We start from the raw sequence: 12234 nt of genomic DNA on the forward strand, positions 1-12234 counted from the left end.
CGGGGGTGAGAAGAGCACTTCCAGACAGTGCCTGTGAGTTGTAAAGTGGCACTTTTCTGGGAGGCATTTTGGCAATATGAATCCAGAACCTAGAAAACATCAGCTATTTTATTTCTAGGACTTTATCATAAGTTAAAAGTCAGAGAGTCAGAGTGGCATGGACATATATACACGACCAAACGTAAAATAGATAGCTAGGGGGAAGAAGCCGCATAGCACAGGGAGGTGAGCTCAGTGCTTTGTGACCACCTAGAGGGGTGGGATAGGGAGGGTGGGAGGGAGGGAGACGCAAGAGGGAGGAGATATGGGAACATATGTATATGTATAACTGATTCACTTTGTTATAAAGCAGAAACTAACACACCATCGTAAAGCAATTATACTCCAATAAAGATGTTAAAAAAAAAAAAGAGAGTCAGACAAAGATGTTAATCACAGCACTATTTACAATAGCAAAAAAATTGCTAACAATTTAAAGGTTAAGCATGGGAGTCTGGATAAACAATGTTATAGCCATACTCCAGAATATTATCATGTAGACATTTAAAAGGTCCTTATAGTTTTAGTTACATGAAATAAAGGTAACTGAAAAAAGCAGGTTACAGAGCATTAACAATATATCCCACGTATATAAATGCTATAGCTATCCCTCTGAACGCATAGAAAAATAAGACTTGAAATAAAAAACACAAAATATACATTTGAATAGAAAATTTATTATAAATATTTAAAAATTATTTATCTGTGGTGGGATCATGGGTGACTTATTTTCATTTTCTAAGCTTTTCACTTTTCTATCAGGAAAAAAAGAAATCTTAAGGACAGTCGTCATATGCTGACAAATCGAGGATGGTCTTTCTCTTACCCTACACACTTCATGCTAAACAGACCTCACCTGGAACCCAGACACCTCTGCTTTTCTGCACTGTGCTATCCCCTCCCAATCATGACGGGGGGATAGAAAATCACGTTGCTATCAGTGGGAAGTGGACAGAGCTCCATTTACTAGAGGAGAAAACACCCTTGTTGTCACACCAAGGCCTGAAAATAAAGTTTGGAATTTGTCCATCCTTCTTCATTTGATGACTGCAGAGAATAAATGCTCAGGGTGCTTGCATATGAGGCCATAAAGTTCTAAATGATGCTTCCTTCCAGCTGGGTGCTTTGGTGATAGCTGGGGCCTCCAGGATGGGGTAAGCATCAAAACCCATGACCACAGCTACTGGTATTACTTTCAAAAACACAGCACCCACCCTCATGCCCTAACTGATGAGGGATCTGTCCAGCAGCCTGGGTGTCATTATTCCTGGGCTCCAGGCCCCATAGGTGACTCACAGCCAGCCCCAGGCAGTGCCTCCTGGCCTCAGTTTCCCTGGCATGCACTGTTGACACTCCCCACCGTGTACAGTGTCAATAGGGATGAGGTGCTTTGAACTCCTTAGATGAGAGTCAGGGGAAGGAGCACCCAGTTATCATCCCCTGTCCTGCCAGGTGTGGGAGTCGGGGTCGGCTGCTTTCACACTGTTCCAGCCCGAGGGGCCTCCTCACAGCCCCTAACTCTTCTGCCTTCTGCTCTGGTGACCAAATGTGAGAAGCAAAGCCCGGTCACCCCCATCTCAATGCTGCTTCAGAACAGTTTTCCTAAATTGAATTCTCCAACTGTCTGAACCACCAGTCATCTATCTTCCCCCTGATTTATGATTCAGTTAATACCCTACAGGTGTCTAAATTCTTTCTCCTGATTGGTCATAAACCCTGTGGGAGGAGGGCCCTGACTTTTCACCATTAAGTATTCAGCAAAGTGAGCTATGAGAGAGACAGGCTGACTGAAGTTCAAACTCCTCATCTTTCTGTTTCCTCACAGTAAAGTGGGGCTTAGTACTATTCCCCATCTTGTCTATGTCCCTAGGAGCTGCTGTGAAAGCCACATGAGGACTGTGTGTGTGGAAGCTCTTTGTGAAATGCTAAGCCCTTCCCATGTATTAACAGCACTGAGTGTCTGCAAATAAGACTACTGGCAGGACAGCCATCTGTCCCCTTCTGCCTCCAGGCTACAGCCGGAAAAAAAAATAAAATTAAATTAAAAAATAAGCCTGGGATGCCACCTACTGGTTGAAAATGTGAATTGCATCCAACCAGTTGCAAGAAGAGCAAAGGAAGCAAACACCAGTATTTCCAACTTCAAGCCGTCTTCACTTTTCCCACAGCCCTCATGATACGACTACATACTGATATTTTCCTTTAAGCAACTCATTTTGTATAAATAATTTCATTTTAAAGTCAACTTTTCATCACTAATATAAATGGAAAACTAGTTAACACAACCTCAAAAAACAGTAAAACCATGACATAAAGACAATGAAAATAAAACGTTACAAGATCTGCTAGGAAGTGTTGTCTGTGAGACCTCAAGTTTGAGGTTCACTGTTAAAACTGAAGATTAACCAAAGAGCATAACTGAGGACTGAGAGTCAACCGTCTAGTATGATCCCGTGCTTTGGGGGAAACACTGCCCTGTAGTATGAAGAAATAGGACTCTTCTGAGGAAAGGGGACATTCCCATATTCCCAACTCACTCGGCCTGGATGATTGAAGAAAGTTTGGAAGCCACAAAAAGTAGAAGATAAACTCTTGTATTGTAGCACATTCCGTCACAGCCTGAGTGGGACCAGTGCTGAATCCCTGGTGGCAGCGCCCAGAGTTCATGAGGCTGTGACTGGTGCTCTGCTTGGCTACATGTGTGGCTTTTGGCCAGAAGTCCTCCGCAAGGCTGAGTATGCCCTCGCCAGTCTCCCAGCTCTGGCTGGGAGGGCTGCCCTTGGATCTGCAGGCCACTGAGCTGTCCGCTGCCACTCTCCCCAGCGCTGGGTCGTGTGTCTTGTTCTCCAGAGCTCAGCTTGTTGCTATAGCTTCATGGCCTCCTGCTCCACTGACTGCTCTGAGGGCGCCAGGTACTTCTCCTGCAGGCCCAGGGTGCTGATGGAGGGCTTGTCAAGGCTGATAGCATAGGCAAGGATGGAGAACTGGTCTGGGTAGGATCTGACCTCTGTGACGTGTGCCCTCTAGCTGCATCTGGAGGTTCCTCCCATCCCACTCCCTTCCTCATAATTAGAGCTTCAGGCAACAGGGAACAATTGGGTCTGAGAAGTCCCTCCAAGTAACCAGACCCAAATGCTCCTCTATTTGCCTCTTGCCCACACTGCAGAGAAGCAGAGAAGCAGAGAGCACTAACCCTCCAGCTCTGTGTTGTGGCACCTGCTCTGGAGCCAGGCTGTGGGGTTAAACCCTGACTTTGCCACTTGCTTTTTCGCATCTGTAATACAGAGCTGTGAGGAACTCTGTCAAATGAGACAACGAATATAAAGCGCCAGCATGGCAACCAGCACACGGTAGGTGCTCAGCAAATGACTTCTCTGCTTCAGCTAGAGGAGGGAAGTCAAGGGAGCTCAAAGAAAACAACAACTTTCTGCTTGGGCTATAGGGTGCCTTCTAGCTCTCTCTGGAATAGCAGGAAAGTGGGGCAGGAAGGACATCAATCAGAGTCACACAGGAAACTGCCCATGGAGCTGTGTGAGGCTGGCCGACCTGAGGCCTGGGTCTGGGGTCTGACTATGGCTAGGTTGGCCACCATGGCTCTTATACTAGAGGACTCCAGCGTCAGAACTTGAGATTCTACAACCAGGGAGACTGAGGTTCCAATACATCCCATGGCCCCCTCAAACACAGCACAGCTGCCAGTTCCCATCCCTGCCACCCACGTGACAAACCTGCCCTCTCCTCTTCCTTTTCTTGCTCAGTGACTACAGCCACCCCCTACCACTGACTAAACCAGAAACTTGGGAGTCTAACTTCTGCTCCACCTCCTTCTATCCCATAACCACCTGGTCACGAGCTCTAGCTATCTGTCTCCTTCACATTCTTCCAGTCCACACCCTTTTTGCTATTGTCACTACTAATGCTGCATCCCATCTCACCTGGAGACTGTAAAGACTCTCCTGCTCCCAATCACATCCCTTAAATGCATTTTCCACACTTGGAGGTGCTTTTCAAGAATGTACATCTGATTGTGTCACGCTCCCCTCAACAACAGTATGCTGGTTCCCACTGGCCACCCATGGCCGAAGTCCACACTCCTCCATCGCCTACCTCCCCTTCCCACTGCATCTCCCTTTCCCCTTCACACTCAGGACACCAGGCAAACCGAATCCCTTGCATCTCTCCTAAGTGACCAGTGCTCTCTCATATCTGGGCCTCTGTATTTGTTGCTCCTTCTGATCAACAGCCTCCCTTGTCCTCAGGAACAAGCAACCCTGGAGCCTTCCAAGGGACCAGTTACCAGGGAGCCCACTGGTCAACATGAAATCAGTCGTCTGCAAGGGCAGGCATGGCCATTCCTGAGCCCCTGGCCTCCCGCTCTTGGCTGTGGCGGAGGCTAGCGAGCAAGGATACGAGGAGAAGTGGAAGTCAGCTCCCACCGCGGCAGACATCACAGCCTCCAGGCTCCGCTGCTCCTGGACCCCAAAGCAGTAGCCATTGGCTTTATCCACAGCCTGCAGGACCCGCTGGATACTCTCCTTGTCCTGGGCAGGGAGGAGAGAAACAGCTCTTGAGTGAAATAGGGGTATGTGGAATTGAGGTTGTACCAAACCGACTGCAGTCTCCAAACACCCCCCTTGATCTTGCCTCATGAAGCCTCTGTCCATGCAGCTCCCTTGGCCTGGAGTACTTCTACATGTGCCCAGAGGCCCGGCTACACCTCATCTTTCCTGACTACCAACCCACCCAAATTAGAACAGATAAGCACCTCTACGCACACCCACAGTCCCCTGGGTTTATCCCCACTGTAGCTATGATCCTTACCATCTTACTGTTAGCAAGTTATTAACTCATCTGCCTCTCCTACTTGACTGTGCACCCCTTGAGGTCGGGAACTTGTTTGTCCAGGCATCCCCAGTGCCTGGCACAGAACCTATCTAACAGTAGGCACCCGATAAATATGCATGTTAGTTATTTGTTCGTCCACATAAAAGTGGTAAGAATGGTCCCTACATCACATCATGGGAAAGAGAGATCAAAATAATGCATGTACAGTCCTCAGCACAATGCCTAGCACAGAAAGTCTTCAATAAGCAGTACTGTATGATTAATATTATAGGTTTCACCTCCTCGTTTTAGAGGAGAAAAGTGTGGCATTAAACAGAGAAGAGACAAGTTCCCTTAAGTTCCCCCCCAGCAGAAAGGAATCTAACACGCACCTTTGTCTCCCAGGTTACCTTTGCAGGGTGCAAGGTGAGAGGCACAAGGGTTGGGTACTACTTTGCAAAGTCAACAGGCAGTTGCCCATCTTGAAGGGGGCTGAAAGACTTGTCCCTGGCCTTGGTCAAGTCCCTTGCTAATGACTTTCTGAACTCATCCTTTTTCACACCGAGGAGGGAACATGTGTAGAGAGAACCCAGCAAAACAGAACAGGGGGGCTTCCCTGGTGGCACAGTGGTTAAGAATCTGCCTGCCAATGCAGGGGACATGGGTTCGAGCCCTTGTCCAGCAAGATCCCATATGCTGTGGAGCAAGTAAGCCCGTGTGCCACAACTACTGAGCCTGCGCTCTAGAGCCCGCGAGCCACAACTACTGAGCTTGTGAGCCACAACTACTGAGCCGGGGCGCCTAGAGCCCATGCTCCGCAACAAGAGAAACCACTGCAGTGAGAATCCCGCGCACCACGACGAAGAGTACCTCCCGCTTGCCACAGCCAGAGAAAGCCCGCGCGCAAAAAAATGGACTTTATTGCTAAAAAATGCTGACCATCATCTGAGCCTTCGGTGAGTCGTAATCTTTTCGCTGGTTGAGGGTCTTGCCTCCGTGGTGATAGCTGCTGACTGATCAGGGTGGTGTTGCCATGGCAATGTCTTAAAATAAGACGACAATGAAGTTTGCTGCATCAACTGACTCTTCCTTTCACGAGCGATTTCTCTGTAACATGCGATGCTGTTTGACAGCAGTTTACCCACAGTAGAACTTCTTTCAGAATTGGAGTCAATCCTCTCAAATCCTGCTGCTACTATATCAACTAAGTTTACATAATATTCTAAATCCTTTGCTACCATTTCAACGTCCTTCACAGCATCTTCACCAGGAGTAGCTTCCATCTCAAGAAACCACTTTCTTTGCTCATTCATAAGAAGCAACTCCTTATCCAAAAAGTTGTATCATGAGACTGCAGCAATTCAGTGTCTTTAGGCTCCACTTCTAATTCTAGTTCTCTTGCTACTTCCACCACATCTGCAGTTACTTCCTCCACTGAAGTCTTGAAATCCTCAAAGTCATCCACGAGGGTTGGACGCAACTTCTTCCAAACTCCTGTTAATACTGATATTTTGACCCCCTCCCAAGAATCACGAATGTTCTTAATGGCATCTAGAATGGTGAATCCTTTCCAGGTTTTCAATTCACTTCACCCAGATCCATGAGAGGAATCACTATCTATGGCAGGTACAGCCTTAAGAAACGTATTTCTTAAATACTAAGACTTGAAAGTCAAAATGACTCCTTGATCCATGGGCTGCAGAATGGGTGTTGTGTTAGCAGGCATGAAAACAACATCTCTATCACAGGTCTTAGATGACCAGGTGCATTGTCAATGAGCCGTAATATTTTGAAAAGAATCTTTTTTTCTGAGCAGCAGGTCTCAATAGTGGGCTGAAAATATTTAGTAAACTATGTTGTAAACAGATGTGCTGTCATCCAGGCTTTGTTGTTCCATTTATAGAGCACAGGCAGAGTAGATTTAACAGAATTCTTAAGGGCCCTAGGATTCTCGGAATCGTAAATGAGCACTGGCTTCAACTTAAAGTCACCAGATGCATTAGCCTCTAAAAAGAGAGTCAGCCTATCCTTTGAAGCCTTGAAGCCAGGCACTGACTTCTCTCTAGCTATGAAAGTCCTAGATGGCATCTTTTTCCAGTATAAGGCTGTTTTGTCTACATTGAGAATCGGTTGTTTAGTATAGCCACCTTTTTTGTTTTGGCCACACTGGCCACTTGTGGGATCTTAGTTCCCCAACCAGGGATTGAACCCCAGGCCCTCAGCAGTGAGCGCAGAGTCCTAACCACTGGACCGCCAGGGAATTCCCAGTGTAGCCACCTTCATTAATTATCTTAGCTAGATCTTCTGGATAATTTGCTGCAGCTTCTACACCAGCACTTGCTGCTTCACCTTGCACTTTTATGCTATGGGGATGGCTTCCTTTCTTAAACCTCATGAACCAACCTCTGCTAGCTTCAAACTTTTCTTCTGCAGCTTCCTCATGTCTTTCAGCCTTCATAGAACTGAAGAGAGTTATGGCCTTGCTCTGAATTAGGCTTTGGCTTAAGGAAATGCTGTGGCTGGTTTGATGTATCCAGACCACTAAAACTTTCTCCATATCAGCAATAAGGCCGTTTTGCTTTCTTATCATTCCTGTGTTCACTGGAGTAGCACTTTTCATTTCCTTCAAGAACTTCTCCTTTGCATTCACACCTTGGTTAACTGTTTGGCACAAGAGGCCTAGCTTTTGGCCTATCTTGGCTTTTCAACATGCCTTCCTCACTAAGCTTAATCATTTCTAGCTTTTAAAGTGAGAGGCATGGGACTTCCCTGGTGGTCCAGTGGTTAAAACTCTGTGCTTCCACTGCATGGGGCATGGGTTCGACCCCTGGTTGGGGAACTAAAATCCTGCATGCTGCATGGCCAAAAAAAAAAAAAAAAGCAGTATCTGTGAAGCACGATAAAGTAAAGTACAATGAAATGAGGTGTGTTTGTACCTGGATGCTGAGAGGGATGAAGGAGACCAGGCTGTAGTCTTCGATGAGCTGTACCAGTTTCTCATTGAGCTGACGGTAGTGGCGGAAGAAAGGATCAGAAGCCAGGTGGTCAAGCAGGTAGGAGAGGTCCAGGACCTCTGTGTAGTAGTCCAGGTTGAAGGCTAAGAAGAGAAACTGGTTAGCACAGGGAACGACAGTCAATATCCTATGATAAACCATAATGGAAAAGAATATAAAAAAAGAATGTATATATATAACTGAGTCACTTTGCTGTACAGCAGAACTTAATACAACATTGTATATCAACTATACTTTAATTAAAAAGAAAATAAAAAGAAGAGAAACTGGTGTTCAGGAGCAACTGGCATCAGGCTAAAGACTTGAGGACAGGGACCATATTTTTTTCCTTCTTCCTTTGCCTTATTCACTCACTCACTCACTCATTCATTCATTCATTCAACAAACTTTTGCTGAGGCAGTGAAATGAACTTACTAAGAAGAAAATACTTGATTTCACTTGTTGGCTCTGCCATTTACTAGCTCTATGGGCAGTTACCCACCTCATGGGGCTACTGTGAGGATTAAGTGCTATAAACCCCAGTGTCTGGTTCAGAGAAGTGCTTGATCAGTGGTAGTAAGGTAGAACATGTACCAATAATAGTGCTTGGTTCCTGCCTCAAAAAGCTCATAGCCAGGCAGAGCTCCCAGGACCTGGCACACTATCTAGCGCCTCTATCTAGCAGGATGGCCTCTTGCGAAAATCACTTTCCCTTTCCAGGTCAGTTCCTTCTTAGTGTAAAATGAGAAGATTAGACTAGATGACTCAGAGGTCCCTGACTCAGTTCTATGAATACCAACTTTGCACTAAGAGAAGGAAAGTGGGCCTCTCTGCACTGTCCACTTCTGCCTGGAAGACTCAAGCAGCTGGGCTACTCAGTAGGTCTGTCCCAAAGTGAGCCGAGGGAATCAGGCTATTGGGATCGACTGACTCACTCCCTGATCTCTGCTTCCTGTGTTCTTATCAGCTCTAATTAGAAACTGACACCCCTGTGCCTGCAAGGAAGAAAGTGCTGGGCATTCCAACAAACTTCTTGGATTGCCTGACAGGTACGTTTCTCACTGAGAATGCAGAAACTGCAGCCAGGTACACTTGGTTTAAATTTTACCTCAGTTAAAAGGCTAGCTGAGTGACTGACCTTGGGCTATTCATGTAATGTCTCTGGGCCTCAATTGCCTGATCTGGTTTGTACCTCAGTCTCTTGTGAGGATGACTGGCAAGAGTAGAGGACCAGCATGTAGCCATCTGGGCTGCAGGCTGTGAAGGGGGAGACAGGCTTGGGAAGACACAAATCTGGACATAGATAAAAATGGGGCTTTTTTATCTCCATCCTTCCATGTCCCAAGTGGCAGCCAGTCACCCTCCCTGGACAAGGCCCTGACACTTCACTCTCCCTACAACCTCCCTTCCTGCTCACTGCTGGTCATTTCAGCTATTCTTCTCTAGGTTCCTTTGTGGCTGAAGATGCTATTTAGGGAACTAATGCCCCAGTCAGCAGGGCACTAATTTTGCAGGAAAAAAAATGTTGGCCATAGACCCCTAGGCAACGTCCCTGCCTCATGCCAGCCTACTTCTCTCTCTGTCTTTCCCACCTTGACAAATGGCACCTTTATCTGTCCACTGGTTCAGTCAGAAACCTGAGAGTCATCCTTAATTCCTCTGTCTCCACATCCAATCCACCAGCAAATCCTATTTCTTGAGTAAGTTTTGAATCTACCTACTTCTCTCCATTCCCACTACCACTGCCTGGGCTGCTGCAAACATCTCCTACAGGATCTCTGTTTTCATTCTTGCCCCTTTCAATTCACAAAGTAGCCAGAAGGGCCTTTTAGTTCACGGTGTTCCCTTGCTTCATATTCATCAATGGCTTTCCTCTGTGTTTCAACAGTACAGGTTCTAGCCTCTGCCCACCTCTCTGACCTCGTTTCCTACCACCCTTCCCCTGGGCACTATCTCAGCTACCCTGGACTCCCTTCACTCCCCACCCCCTTTTCCTTGAACACAAAAAGCTCTTTCCCGGGACTTCCCTGGTGGCGCAGTGGTTAAGAATCTGCCTGCCAATGCAGGAGGCAGGGGTTAGAGCCCTGATCCGGGAAGATCCCACATGCTGCAGAGCAACTAAGCCCGTGCGCCACAACTACTGAGCCTGTGCTCTAGAGCCACGAGCCACAACTACTGAGCCCGCATGCTGCAACTACTGAAACCCGCGTGCCTAGAGCTTGTGCTCTGCAACAACAGAAGCCACCGCAATGAGGAGCCCGTGCACCGCAACAAAGAATAGTAGCTGCTCGCCACAACTAGAGAAAGCCCGTGCGCAGCAAAGAAGACCCAACGCAGCCAAAAATATAAGTTAATTAAGAAAAAAAAATTGTGGTTCATGTGAAATGGCAAAAAAAACCAATAACAACCCACCAACAAACAAACAAACAAAACTCTTTCCTTAAGGATTAGGGAAATAGGGACCCCTATTGGTCCCTCTGCCTAGGAACAGTTCTGCCTTGGCTGGCTCCTTCTCACTATTCTGGTCTCAGCTCAGATGGTACTGTTCACTCCCCTTACTCCCAACCACTCACTATCCCATCACTTTCTTCTAATTCCTTCATAATACATATCACCATCTGTAGCTCTCTTGTCCCCAAAACCCAGAACAGTATCTGGCACAGAGTGCCACAAAATAAATGCGCAGGGGTCAGACCTGACCGTGGCTACTATCATCAGGCCACGCATGGTCCCTGGAAGCAGCTTCCTTCAGCTGAGATCTCTGCTTCACTCCAGCCCAGCCGCTGCCCTACTTTTTGCCTGTCAGAACAGGATCTCTTACCCAGCTTCCCATAGTGTTCAATGAGGTCCATCTTGGAGAGGAGGTTGACATGGGGCAGCTCCACATGCAGCATGGTGGCCAGGGAGGTACACAGTACCGAAATGAACTTGGCAGGGTCTGTGCAATAGTGAGAATCCACCAGGTGGACAGCAGTCAGCTGGGAGGGAAGGAATAGACAGGGTGAGAGTGGCCTGGGGAGGCAGGGAACATTAGGGCCTATGTCTCCCCCATCAGACTGGGGACTTCTGAGGGTAAAGGGAAAGTCTTCCCATTAGTTTTTTCCTGCTTCTGTTTCATTCTAATAGCCACAGTCATTTCCTTATTCCAGGAGATGTGGGGCATCTTTTCCTACAAGATGCCTTGCACTGAGCCTCCCAGTGGGCAACTGGTTCAATTCACACTGCACCTGACTCTATTCTTTCACTTTCTTTTGCCCACAAGTCACAACAACAATTACCATACCACCTTCCACATAACTACTTCCATACTCCCAATAATCCCAGATTGGGTACTGACACATCCATTTTACAGATGAGAAAACTGAGGTTCAGAGAGATAAACTGACTTGCCCAGGACCACACAGCGAGTCAGTGGCAGTGGCAGAGCCAGGATTCGAACTCACATCTGTTTTACTCCAAAGCGTCTCGGCCCCTACCTCGCTGTGGGACATGGGGGCGTGGCATCTGTTCTCTTCCCTGTCTCAGTTCCTCCATCTGCAAAATGGGCCTGCCCGTCCCCAGACGCACCCTGAGGTCCCACTGCGCCATCTGGGAGAAGATGCTGCGCAGGGCTCCGTGGTGCGTGCAGAGCTCCACCTGGCCAGGGCAGTCGAAGAGGAAGTAGTGGCCGCGGAGGGGGTCGAGCTTGGCACGCAACCAGTCCAGGTTGGCCTCCAGGTACTCCATGCAGTACAGCAGGCCGCCGTTGGGCCCCAGCTGCAGCGCGTCCATCACGTCGCCCAGCCCCACCAGCTCGCCCACGTCCACGGCGCACTCGTACGGCAGCCCCTCATTGGCCGGGTCCAGGTTCACCACCGCCACACGCCGGCCCAGCGCGCGCAGGAACTCACTCATGCCCAGGCAGTACGTGGTCTTCCCCGAGCCCGGAGGGCCAATAACCGCCTGCCCAAAGGCCGTGGTCGGAGCGGCCCCCGCCATGGGCAGCTGGCACACGGCCCCGTGCGGGGCAGGTAAGCTCGGCAGGGAAGCAGGGCAGGAGCCAAGCCGAAGACGAGAGCCGAGGGCAACGGGATCCCCGACGTGCACTTCGTCGGGGGCCGGCGGTGATGCCCGGGGGTCGCCTAAGGAGGAAGAGTAGAGACCCGCGCGATGTGAGGCGACCAAATGGCCCGGTACTGACGGGACCAGCACCGGACTTCCGGACGACGTCGGAAACAGTAGGGCCGGGAGAGGAAGTCCCGCCCATACGGCGACGACACAGCTTGGCGCCGAAGGGCGTGGTGACGTCGGTGCGTGGGGCGGACGTGGGGGCCTGGGGGAGGGGGCGGTTACCTTTCTGGGGATTTCTCCACCTTCCTCCCGGCCGAATTAGAAGAG

General features: G+C 48.7%; 1 protein-coding gene across 2 annotated transcripts; it reads right to left on the reverse strand.

Annotated features, from left to right (window-relative positions):
• Window positions 1-441: 441 nt before the first annotated feature.
• Window positions 442-12052, reverse strand: GPN2 (GPN-loop GTPase 2). Of its 2 annotated transcripts, XM_024766885.1 has the most exons (5): window positions 11494-11984; window positions 10679-10835; window positions 7800-7960; window positions 4450-4580; window positions 442-2976 (listed from the first exon to the last, which is right to left on the reverse strand). In XM_024766885.1, exons 1-5 carry the CDS (start codon window positions 11833-11835, stop codon window positions 2904-2906), a joined length of 864 nt encoding a protein of 287 aa, XP_024622653.1. In that variant the 5' UTR covers window positions 11836-11984; the 3' UTR covers window positions 442-2903. The 2 variants fall into 2 exon arrangements, with proteins under 2 accessions (XP_024622653.1, XP_024622654.1); XM_024766886.1 differs by lacking the exon at window positions 442-2976 and having other exon boundaries at window positions 2993-4580; window positions 11425-12052.
• Window positions 12053-12234: the final 182 nt, after the last annotated feature.

The sequence above is a fragment of the Neophocaena asiaeorientalis genome, unplaced genomic scaffold (assembly GCF_003031525.2).
Source record: "Neophocaena asiaeorientalis asiaeorientalis breed wild unplaced genomic scaffold, Neophocaena_asiaeorientalis_V1.1 scaffold79, whole genome shotgun sequence".
In the NCBI taxonomy this organism is placed as follows: Eukaryota; Metazoa; Chordata; class Mammalia; order Artiodactyla; family Phocoenidae; genus Neophocaena; species Neophocaena asiaeorientalis.